Below are 13113 nucleotides of genomic sequence, written 5' to 3'. Positions count from 1 at the left end.
ACTACTTTCACAGTAAGGTTGATGGGGGTCCGATATCTGGCACCACCACAGATCAGCTGTTATTAGCTGCTATTTAAATAATTAAATAGCATTTTATTGCGTGAAATAAGTATTTGATCACCTATCAAGCAGCAAGAATTCTGGCTCTCAAAGACCTGTTAGTTTTTCTTTTAGAAGCCCTCCTACTCTGCACTCACTCATTACCTTTATTAATTGCACCTGTTTGAACTTTGTATAGAAGACACCTGTCCACACACTCAATCACACTCCAACCTCTCCACCATGGCCAAGACCAAAGAGCTGTCTAATGACACCAGGGACAAAATTGTAAACCTGCACAAGGCTGGGATGGGCTACAGGAAAATAACCGGCTGGTGAAAAGACAATTGTTGGCACAATTATTATAAAATGGAAGAAACACAAGATGACGGTCAATCTTCCCGGGTCTGGGGCTCAATGTAAGATCTTGCCTCTTGGGGTAAGTACTATTCTGAGAAAAGTCAGCAATGAGCCCAGAACTACACGGGAGGACCTGGTTAAATACCTGAAGACAGCTGGTACCACAGTTTCAAACATTACCGTTAGTAACACACTACGCCGTCATGGATTTAAATCCTGCAGGGCACGCAAGGTCCCCCTCTTCACACCGGCACATGTCCAGGCCCAGTTTGAAGTTCAGCAATGGCCATCTGGATGATTCAGAGGAGTCATGGGAGAAGATCATGTGGTCAGATGAGACCAAAATAGAACTTTTGAGTATCAACTCAACTCACTTTTGCCCAGCGACAGGCCAGAAACCTGAAAGATCTGAAGAAGATCTGTTTGGAGGAGTGGGCCAAAATCCCTGCTGCAGTGTGTGCAAAGTTGGTCAAGAACTACAGGAAACATCTGACCTCTATAACTGCAAACAAAGGTTTCTGTACCAAATATTAAGTTCTGTTTTTCTATTGTTACAAATACTTATTTCATGCAACAAAATGCAAATTAATTATGTAAAAATCATACAATATGATTTTCTTGGTTTTCTTTTTAGATTCTGTCTCTCGCAGTTGAGGTGTACCTACCTTAAAAATTACAGACCTCTCCATTCTTTGTAGGCTGTCACAGGGTCACTGGTGCCGTATGTGGGGGGAGATATGTGTCACAAAGGTTGTTATACTGCGTGATGTAAAACCTTTACGTTTCCATCCAACATGAAATGTTCTGAATGTAAGGCAGTCGTTTCCAGGGTCTGGGTTTCATGGGGAGTAGATGTAAGAGATGGGTGGGACGCCTATTCACCATATCTCCACCTCAAGGGTGTGCTTGGAGGGAGTTAAAGGGAATCTGTCACCGGAAGTTGGCGGCCTGTATAAATAGCCTGTGTCCGGTCCGATGGGCGGTGTTTCTTCTCCACCCCATCTGTGGCCCCCGTCTGCGATCTTTTCCGGAATTCTAGTACTTCTACTCCATAGTTCGCGCGTGCTCAAAGCAATCTTGCTTCGCGCACGCGCAGTATGCTTTGCCCAACTGCGGGCAAAGCCGAAAATTATTGCTGCGCATGCACCGGTACACTTTGTCCCAGAAGTATTTCGCTGTGTTCTGGGACCTAGGGTACCACGGATGGGGTGGAGAAAAAAAGAAGAAACACCGCCCATCGGACCAGACACAGGCCATTTACATAGGTCGCCAACTTCCGGTGACAGATTCCCTTTAAATGTCCAGCCATTGGAATTGGAATTGCATTACTGCTCTAGAAAATAGGAACAAATGAAGATACTTAGCGCATGAATTGGCCAATAAATGTAAGCCTTGTCGTGGCTGATGGGCACACATGAATTGGCCAATTTATGCACTAAGTATCTTCATTTGTTCCTATTTTTTAGAGCAGCAATGCAATTCCAATTTGCATGCTATAGCGTTATTTGTTAGTTGTTTCGTGTAATAGCTGAAGATTTGTGCATTTGATGCAATTTATGGAACGTTGATCGTTTGCACTGCATTGGTAAATTGTGCCAGCCACATGCCTCACATCGGGAGAGCCGCAGAGCTCTTTCATCTGCTCATCTTTTAAGATTTATCCTGAAAATGTAAACGGCCGGGGTGAATCAATCTTCCGGACCTCTGAATAATACATCTAGGGTGCAGCAGAGAAGGATTAGGTGTTTATCTGAAGGACAGATCTCTCTTGACGAATACGAGCAGCATTAATTCTTATTTCTATTTTCTACTCCAGAAAACAGCAGGAGCTGTGGATGGTACTCGAAAAGCGGATCAGGGAAGGTCTGGGGACTGCTGATGAGGACAAAAGTCCATTATCTGCCAGAAAGAAACGAAGGTGCGTAATGAAATAACGGGCTATAATCATAACTTAATTATCCATTATTCCTAAAGAAATAATGCATAGAGTAAAGGCCACCATCTAATGCATACGGCATCTCCTCTGAGATGTATGGGCACCTTAATGACCGCAACTATGCTGGAGTCCCTCTTGGACATGGTGAGACAAAGCTCTGCCTATAACCGGGCATTTATTTGTATTTGCACCTGTGTGTCGCTGTGAATGAGCCTCTGCCAGACTCCTATGGCAGCAGCTTATCTCCAGGTAGAACAAAAGGAACGAGTGCTGAAATTCAGAGAGTCGGTTCCTTCTCTCCTCTAACATTGTCTGTCAGGGAAAAGTCGTCAGAACCATACTCATTTTAGTATCACTTGCTCTCACCATTATCAGAGGGTTCAACCAACTAGTATAATGTCTATAGGGGCCTTAAAAAGAATGTGTTCTCAGAAATTGACCTAATGTTTAAATCAGGACTTTTGTGTTACATACAGCATATATATTTTTTAATGTAATAGTTTTTTTTATATTACAATCTCTTTTTTTTAAAAAAAAGCAAAATTAGTAATCTTGCAATTTTTCAGCAGTCTCGTTATAATCAGAGGCACGATTACAATGACAGGAAATTCCTTTATACACAATGGATAACATATAATCCTCCAATCACAATAGGTGACCCTGCTTCCCCTTCCTTCACAATGTCCTTTTGCACACGCACATTATATGCGTCAATATAATGAATAGAGTCTGATTACATTCCTTGTGGCTAATGTACATGTGAATTTCCTAAAACAGCAGGAAGTATGAGTCTATAATAGCCCCAGTGGTCACTGTAAAAACTGCAAGATTTATAGTTTTTATTTTTGACACAGATTTCGATATGGAAAATAAAAACATTGCCGCTTAAAAAAAATAGATTTCACACAAAAATCTGATTTAAACAATAGTCAATATTCTGATGACACATTCCCTTTAGGAGTCAGTTAATGGCTCTTGAGTCAGTTGTAAAGAGGTCTATGTACTTAACTGTTGTCTGTACTTAACAACCCTCGCCTAATGTTAAACAGACATATTGGGGGTCATTTTTCTTGTTTCAGTGTTTAATTGAGTATTAAATTTAACAAAAAAGCAAATAAAATAGACACAACTCCCAACTATAAAACTAAATGATTGCTCTTACGGTGCACACCATATTTACTGCCCTAATATATAATGCTTAAAGCATTGTTCTAAAATGAGAGTAGAGCTTATTGGAAGAGATTAGGTCCACATGTGGCCTAAAACATTTACCATAATTTATGGCAGAAAGTGGTCCGACCTATCGAGCAAATTTATGCCAGCCAAAGACTGGTGTAGATCTGATTTTCTCGTGCTCTAAAATAATTCTCAACTAAATCCAGTTTTATAGGAATCCGGTTAAAGGGGATGTTGAGTTAAAGGGATTCTCCAGGCCTTTTTATTTATGGGTCTAAGCAGTTATTTGCAGGTAGTTGCTAACCTGTTCTGCTGTGTGATGAAGTCTCCTAGATCATAGGGGTAACGGACCGCTCCTGACACCAATTTTCCTGTAACATCACATTGACAGAGCAGTCCCTTCTCTTCTCTCTGCTCTGTCAACAGGGCGTCACGCCTGATGTCATGTACATTGACCGCTGACTCAACTTTTACGCAGAGGGGAGTCCTGACATCACAGGAAGCGTGAGAATCGCCGCTAGGAACAGTCCTATTGCAGGGCAGCTCCGGCAGGAAGCTAGCAACTACCTGCCAATAAGTACTTAGACCCATACGAAACATAAAAGTCTCGGATATCCCCCTTTAAAAAATACCCATTTGCATAGTCCCCTTTAAAGAAATTCTGAGTTAACAGTAAGGTTCCTCTGTTTAGAATCTTTATTTCTTGGGTAAAGTGTCTCTCTATTTAAAGGACCTGTCCTGTCCTACATTATACAGGCAGCCCATTCATTTGAATGGACACTGTGTAATGATTAATTTCTCCTGCATAGGTGCTGTAGGGAATCTGCACACTTATCGTTTGATCACAGGGGTCCAGGCAGTAGAGCACTTTGCAATCAACGTGTTGTCATGGGACCTTTCTAACATAGTATTGTCCAAAGTGAAGGACCAATTTTTAGAGAATTTTTTGGGACCATACACTGGGTTATCCAATGTTGGACCAAACTCTTGGTCCCGACACTCCTACGTGCCTGTTAGACCACAATGCCCAGCTGATGCCGATGATTCATAGCGATGAGCAGTGGCAGTGCTATAATTACACGTTTCTAGGAAAGGCTCATTAATGAGGCCGGCATTGTCCAGGCTGCTACTCTTCATCACCGATGTGAAGTCTCACCCTGCAGAGTTTCTTTGTGTACATTTGTGTTTTCACGCGTCTTACTATAATGGTTAGTCATCTTTCTAGAAGCAGCAGACGTCAGGTAATAGTAGGTTATTACCGATGTCATATTGCTTGGGATGTGAGTGCTTTCTGCCAACAGACTCAAAGCCGAAGGGGCGACATCAGACTAAAACACAACATATAAACAACAATTAAAGGTATTACGCTCAATAGTGCAATAGTTTTACATTTATGCATTTGATTTTTTTTTCTATTTTTTTAGCAACATTTTGGACTAATGACTGAATTGTGTTTATTTAGAATCATAGAATCGTAGAGTTGGAAGGGACCTCCTGGCCCATCTGGTCCAACCCCCTGCTCAAAGCAGGATTCACTAAATCATCCCAGTCAGATGTTTGTCCAGCCTCTGTTTGAAGACTTCTATTGAAGGAGAACTCACCACCTCTCGTGGCAGCCTGTTCCACTCATTGATCACTCTAACTGTCAAAAAGTTTTTTCTAATATTAAATCTGTGTCTCCTCCCATTCAGTTTCATCCCATTGTTTCTAGTCTTTCCTTGTGAGAATAAAGATGATCCTTCTACAATGTGACAGCCCTTGAGATATTTGTAGACAGCTATTAAGTCTCCCCTCAGTCTTCTCTTTTGCAAGCTAAACATTCCCAAATCCTGCAACCGTTCCTAATAGGACATGGTTTGCAGACCGGTCACCATTCTGGTCACTCTTCTCTGAACTAGCTCCAGTTTGTTGTTGTTGTTTTTTAAAATGTGGTGCCCAAAACTGGACACAGTATTCCAGATGAGGTCTGACAAAAGAGGAGTAGAGGGCAATAATGACTTCACGTGATCTAGACTGTATGTTTCTGTTAATGCATCCCAGAATTGTATTTGCCTTTTTTGCTGTTGCATCACACTGTTGACTCATATTCAGTTTGTGATCTATTAGTATACCCAAGTCTTTTTCACATGTGCTGTTGCTTAGCCCTATTCCTCCCATTCTGTATATGCTTTTTTCATTTCCCAGATGTATTACTTTGCATTTTTCCCTGTTAAAAACCATTCTGTTAGTTGTTGCCCACTGCTCCAGTTTATTTATTTCTTTTTGAATCCTCTCCTGTAGTATTAGCTATCCCTCCTAGCTTTGTGTCGTCTGCAAATTTAATCAGTTTACCCTCAATTCCTTCATCTAAATCATTGATAAAGATGTTGAACAATACAGGGCCCAGGACAGAGCCCTGTGGTACCCCATTTGAGACATTCTTCCAACTGGATGTGCAGCCATTTACGACCACTCTTTGGGTCCGATCACTAAGCCAGTTATGAATCCACCTAACAGTTGCCGTGTCCATTCTATACTTAATAATAACACCAATATAACCTGAATTTAGCAAATATTTGAATAAATCAGCCAAATATTTATATATAATAATAATAATTCTACTGTATATAGTAGCTAAAAGAATGGTAGACCATTCGAAATATTATGAAAAACCAACACGAGAGTGTTCGAATTTGGGTCAATAAGGAAGTATTATATTATAATCTGAGTACAGAAATTCCGGATAATAATAAAAGAACCAATATCCTTAAAAAGTATACCTTTATTTAATTAAATGGGGTAACAATAGTATTCAACCGTGTCCTCCGTGTAAAAATAAATAATTTAGAATAAAAAATAAAAAATAGACATAGCAGGCTGGCAAGACATTAATCTCAAAAATACATATATATATATACATGTATAATCACAATATATACAAAATCTCTTCTCATATAGAAACGTAAGGATAAGAGTAGTGATAACCACCGAGAAAAAACTTTTTGGATGTAAACAAATGTAAATTTCCAAATATTCAAAAGATTATCATCTTAATGTAAAGTGTCAAGTGCCAAAGAAAAAACAATTAAACTATTGCAAATATATAAAATATAAAGTGTTTTCCCAATAGCAACAATATATGACATTAAACAAAGTGCCAGGTGCAATATAACCAAACAGGGGTATAATCGTTGAAAGTGCCAAAGTGCATATAACTGGGATAGATAAAAAGAAAGAATGAGAAGGATATGTACCTGGAGCACAGCCTGCCGGTCACAGAGAAACACAGCCCCGACGCGCGTTTCGGAATTAATCCTTTGTCCCCCTGACGAAGGATTAATTCCGAAACGCGCGTCGGGGCTGTGTTTCTCTGTGACCGGCAGGCTGTGCTCCAGGTACATATCCTTCTCATTCTTTCTTTTTATCTATCCCAGTTATATGCACTTTGGCACTTTCAACGATTATACCCCTGTTTGGTTATATTGCACCTGGCACTTTGTTTAATGTCATATATTGTTGCTATTGGGAAAACACTTTATATTTTATATATTTGCAATAGTTTAATTGTTTTTTCTTTGGCACTTGACACTTTACATTAAGATGATAATCTTTTGAATATTTGGAAATTTACATTTGTTTACATCCAAAAAGTTTTTTCTCGGTGGTTATCACTACTCTTATCCTTACGTTTCTATATGAGAAGAGATTTTGTATATATTGTGATTATACATGTATATATATATGTATTTTTGAGATTAATGTCTTGCCAGCCTGCTATGTCTGTTTTTTATTTTTTATTCTAAATTATTTATTTTTACACGGAGGACACGGTTGTATACTATTGTTACCCCATTTAATTAAATAAAGGTATACTTTTTAAGGATATTGGTTCTTTTATTATTATCCGGAATTTCTGTACTCAGATTATAATATAATACTTCCTTATTGACCCAAATTCGAACACTCTCTTGTTGGTTTTCCATTCTATACTTAGTCATTTTTTTTAATAAGGATTGTGTGAAATACTTTTTTAAATGCTTTGCTGAAGTCAAGATTTACTATATCTACATCATTTCCCTGATCCACCCAGTCAGTGATTCTGTCATTGAAGGAAATTAAGTTAGTCTGACATGACTTATTAGTTACAAACCCATGCTGACTTTGTTTAATAACTTCATTCTTATCCAGGTACTTACATACATGTTATTTAATAATTTGTTCAAAGATCTTTCCTGGTATAGAAGTCAGACTCACTGGCCTATTGTTCCCTGGGTCCACGTTCTTGCCCTTTTTGAAGATGGGAACATTTGCTCTTCTCCAGTCTTCTGTTGTTTTTTATTAAGCATGACTTTATTTGGTGCTTTAAAGGGCTGTTTCCTGTGGAGGTCCAAAACTTGGCAGTCCCACCAATCAGCTGTTCTCTGCTCCAGCGGTGGCTAGATGTAGGAGTTATGGAGCTGATCATCACTGCTCTGTAAAACGTTTAGAGGGGGATGACAGCAGTGCAAGGAGAATGCAAACAGGAGGCATGACATCACCCATTGTGAATGATACCTTTCATGTTATTTCTGCCTGTGATGATAATGAGACTGCTGAATAGAGAAAGTGTGAGTCTTCTATTATGCCAGTAGGCCAAACTTTTACTTTTTCATTATTTTATATATATATATATATATATATATATATATATAAACTTTTGAATAAGAAAATAAAATTAAAAATGTTTTTAAAAATATATTTAACATAAAAACCTGACTTAATCAATTGGTAATTTTCTGCTGTCACATTCCCTTTAAAAGTTACATTTGATAAAGGCTTTCTCAGGATAATGGATTAGTGCACAAGAGATCCATTCCTGAGATCAATTTTACTCTTTGTGGCATGAAAAGTAGCAGAAAGCAGGACAGTAATGTGGAGAGACAGATAATTTGCTGTTTTGTGTGTTTTCCATCCATTAGTGCTGTCTTTTTGTGTGTGCTACGTGCCGCCTCAGTAGGGGCTTCCTCCTGTGCTGCAGCAATGTGCAACCACTGACACACTTTCCTGCACGCCAAGAGGTTTTCTGAATTTGTTCTCCTCCTTGTTGGACTGCTTTACCATTACGGTGATCTAATCTCCATACTAACTACATGCTGGAGAGCAGAGCATTGAGGGTTTTTTGTAATTTAAAAGAAAGAGATGAGATAATTATACTGTCTTTACAGGGTTACTTTATATCCGTCACTGAGCTGCTGGACTGTAAAGTCTCGTAACTTCATCATGTGATGCTTCTAGTGTAACTTATGTCATATGTGTCAATATGTCACAAAAAGTAATACTTAATTTTGGGGAAATTCGCTGATGCAATGCAGAGCAAGTAAAATTGGTCCGAATGAAAAGTACCCTGATTGGCATGAAGAGACGTTTATTATGCTCAGAGTCTGAAGTCTCTCCAGGTCCCAAAACATAATTAACGGAAAGGAGAGAATAGGTTCAAAATAATAAAATGCATTATATTCACCAGAGCTACGACCTCACCTGTCCTTCTCTACCTTCTCTGCCATTGGATCTCCCTGATCCCACCGGACCAGCCTTCGGTTCTTCTGACGCTCCCTTTCAGCACCGAGGTCAGTGATTGGCCTCTCTTGGCTATGTGGGGGGCAGTATACATCATTGATGATAGTGATGTTCGTAACTTCTTCATGCTACTGCTTGAGACCTCAGCAGTGACATGAGGAGGTGGCTGGCTTCAGCGTCAGAAGAACCGAAAACCAGTGTGGGGGATTAGGGAGCTGCTTCAAAGGTGACATACGGAAAGGTGAAGGCCTAGGACAGGTGAGCATTTTGTATTATTATAGTTGTATAAGAGTTATTTATTTTTCTTATTACCATATTTAACCCAGTGCCAAGTCCTCAAAAGAAGTCAGCAAAATAATGAAAACTAGAGATGGGCAAACAGTAAATTTTGGTGTCCGTACCGAACAGCTTTTGTCAGTGCATGGACTTCTCCAGCAAGTCCTTGTTACTGTTTGAGTTCAGCATTCCTAACATTGGCCATTTCACACACGCAGTCATCTGTGTGACCGTGACAGCGCGAGATACAGTACATCGGCAACTCTGATCGGTGGCAAGTTGTTTATATGACCGCGTGTGTGCCAACAGTTGTGACTGGTGGTAAAAAGGTTACTGCCCTTCACAGGCGTTGACTGATGAAATTACTACTCTCATCAGCATACGCCTGCTCTCAGTGATAACGAGAGCATGCACCGCTGATGGAAGTATTCAACTGCTGATACCTGTGCTATAAATAAATAAAAAAATGATGTGTTCTGTTGTTTTTGATAACCAGCTCAGGCAAGACTGACAGCTGTGGGCTGCAACCCCCAGCTGTCAACTTTATCATGGCTGGTTATGAAGAATAGAGAGGTTCCAAGATGTCTTTTTTAATTATTTAAGTAAATAATTAAAAAAAGGGCATGGGGTCCCCACCATTTTTGACCACCAGCAAAGCTAAAGCAGAAATAGCTGCTTATCAAGAATAGAGGTGCCTCACATAATTTTTTACAATTATTTAAATAAAAAACGACATGGGATCTCCACCCATTTTTCATAACCAGCCAAGCTAAAGCAGACATCTGGGGGCTGATATTCTCAGACTGATAAGGGGCCATGGATATTTGGCCCTGGCCGCTTTGCATGGCTCTTTCAACTTGCCTGGTGCAGTGACAAGTGGGGTAATAGGTTTGAGGTTGATGTCAGCTGTTTTATGGCCACTGACATCAAGCTCAGATTTTAGTAATGTAGAGGCGTGTATAAGATGCCCCATTACTAACCCCATAGTTAGATTGTAAAAAAAATACAGTCAGAATAAATACTTTAATTGAAATAATGACACAGACTCCTTTATTTGAAATAAAAATCAAAAAGCAGTTATCCTCACCTTTACACCTAATCCACTGAAGCCATATCACCTGTAAAAGACAGAAAATAATAAACAACCATAATACTTGTCTTTTCACCCAATCCACCGATGCCCATGTCCGCCGTAAAAGAATAAAAATAATAAACAACCATATCCATCACCTGTCCAACATGAAAATAATCCATATCTGTCCCATGAAGATCCAGCTGGTTTGGATAGTGGTCACATTTATGCCAGCCGGCTCACACTAAGACAGGAGCATAATCACTCTCTTGCAGTATGTGTCACTGAGCTCCCATGAGAAAGGTCACTGGAGTTCGTAGTTGATGAATCCCAGTTATCTCACTTATGGCACCACTCGCTTCTCACACAGAGAGTGGAGCCCTAAGTGAGATCACTGGGAATAATCAGCTATGAACTCTGGTGACTTTTCTCATGGCTCCTCAGCACTACTCACTGCGGCAGCGTGAGAACCGGCTGCCATTAATAGCTGTCACATGATATGGTTGCTTATTGTTTTCTGTCATTTACAGGTGACATAGGCTTCAGTGGATTAGCTGTAAAGGTAAATATAACTTTATTTCAAATAAAGGAGTCTGTCATTATTTCAATTAAAGGATTTTATTCTGGCTGTGTTTTGTTTGGCATTCTAACTATGGGGTTAGTAATGGGGGCGTCTTATAGACTCCTCTCCATTACTAACCTCTGGGCTTGATGTCAGCGGCCATAAAACAGCTGACATGAACCGCACAAATATAACCCCACTTGCCACCGGACCAGGGAAAGTGGGAAGAGCCTAACAGATGCACCTCTTCTGGGGTATCTGCAAGCTGCTATTTTTAGGCTGTGGGGGGCCAATATCCATGGCTCCTTACTAGTCTGAGAACACCAGCCCACAGCTGTCTGCTTTAGCTTGGCTGGTTATCAAAAATGGGGGGACCCCTTTAAATTATTTATTTAAAACATTTTAAAAATGGCATGGGATGCCTCTATTCTTGATAACCAGCCATGATAAAGATGACAGCTAGGAGTTACAGCCTGCAGCTGTTTGTTTTGTCTGCGCTGGTTATCAAAAATAAAACAGACCTCACGTCATTTTTAAAATGTATTTATGGTACAGGCGCCAGCTGATGAATACTTTTATTAGCGGCACTTGTTCTCGCTGTTATCAGCAACAGCTGGCGAACACAGATGAGAGTAGTACTCTCTCATCAGCCGACGCCTGTGACTGGTAGTAACCTTTTTACCACCGGTTACTGCTGATGGCTCACATGCTGTGATCTTACTGCTGATCAGAGCCCATGTTTGTCACGCATATGACAGTGTGGTAAACAGCGGATGTTCGGGCCCCCCATTCATCTGAATGGAGTCTGGGTTGGGTTTCCGCCTTGATACCCTAGCCAAACTTTTTCTAAATCCTGCCAGACTCTAACATCCACGTGTTTGCTCATCAGTAGTTAAAACTGTACAACTATCACTCATGAGGAATGAGGGTACTTAGTATTATACTTATTACACTTGGTAGCGGCTCTCTCCAACAACTTGTAGCGGGGGTCTGTAATGGGGGCTGTCTCATCATATACAAATGTTCACTCTTTGCCTCTTTGCCTGTATCATAATAGCAATGTGCATTCTCAAAATACTGCAAAACCTAAAGGAATTGTGCAGAATATGTACTTTTGTAGTTTCTAGTGTCTGATAGGTAGGAGATATTTGCTAGTTGTTCTGGGACTTGAATTGCTCATTTTATTGTGTTGTGTTTCAGCATCCTGAAAAGGAAGAGATTACGGCCTGTGAAGCGTGTCTCGTTTTCACACTCAGACAGTCTCTCCAAGCTCCTGAAGGTCGGCCCGCGCTTAGACCAATTTGGAAGTGCAGAAGCTTTAAATATCCCAGATACTGGAGAAAAATTGTTTATTTTCCGAGCTCCCAGTATGTCGCCTACTCCTGAATCTCGTCCCAAAAAGAAGCGGAACTTTCTCAATTCCAAGAAGGCAAGAGCTGTTTCTACCTAGGGAGAATGAAATTGTTAAATATATAATTTTTTTGCTAATATTTATGAGTTTGATGTCGTTCTGTTTTAAGCCATAATGAGTTCATGTTTTTGTAAATAAATATGTACATAAATGAAATCTGATTCCAATTTTTCATGAATGATGGAATTGCAGAATATATTGCAATGTCCTGATTGTACAGGTGTTCGGGTACGCAATGTGGCTGTCGTTTGGAGTCTGCATTTGAGGGATTTTTTGTTGCAAAAGTTTTCAAATTTTACACTGAATTAATCAAATTCCAGCTGCATCACAGGGAAATATATGGAGCTGGATGCTAGAAGTCTGTGCGTAGCTCTGACCGTAGAAGGGAATCATTTAAGGGTCTATCAGCAGTTTTGACATCTTAAAACTGATGACGGCATAAATATCAATATAGGTATATTTAGGCTACATTTACACATTTATTTTCGTTTTTTTCACCCATTTTTCAAAGCTGAACGAGTTAAACTGAACTTTTTTTCCATTGTCACTTAGCAAATGGTCAGATAAAAATGAATGAAAAAAAGAAATGGAATGTCTTTGGTTAATCAGATCGCCATAGGTTTTGTTACAAACCTGTACCGGTTATCCTGGGCTCGGCTTCCTTCATCTCGGTCCACTGCCCTCTGTTGTGCTCCCCGTTGGGTTTTGCATGGCTCAGTGATCTCACTTCCATGATCTTACATAAG

At 39.9% G+C, this 13113-nt stretch overlaps 1 protein-coding gene across 2 annotated transcripts in view; it reads left to right on the top strand.

Moving 5' to 3' along the window:
* The window catches only part of EVC2 (EvC ciliary complex subunit 2), a 226967-nt gene extending 214444 nt beyond the window's left edge, over positions 1-12523 (top strand). For both annotated transcript variants that reach the window (XM_073574499.1, XM_073574500.1), the window contains 2 exons: positions 2216-2317; positions 12157-12523. In XM_073574499.1, the coding sequence (XP_073430600.1) occupies positions 2216-2317; positions 12157-12406 (352 nt within the window). In that variant the 3' untranslated portion in view covers positions 12407-12523. The remainder of the gene's footprint in view (positions 1-2215; positions 2318-12156) is intronic.
* Positions 12524-13113: the final 590 nt, after the last annotated feature.

Source organism: Dendrobates tinctorius, unplaced genomic scaffold (genome assembly GCF_039654945.1).
Source record: "Dendrobates tinctorius isolate UK_male_01 unplaced genomic scaffold, ASM3965494v1 ptg000039l, whole genome shotgun sequence".
Classification (NCBI taxonomy): domain Eukaryota; kingdom Metazoa; phylum Chordata; class Amphibia; order Anura; family Dendrobatidae; genus Dendrobates; species Dendrobates tinctorius.
Note: the sequence above shows the minus strand (reverse complement) of the source record. Positions and strands in the feature narration are given on the sequence as shown.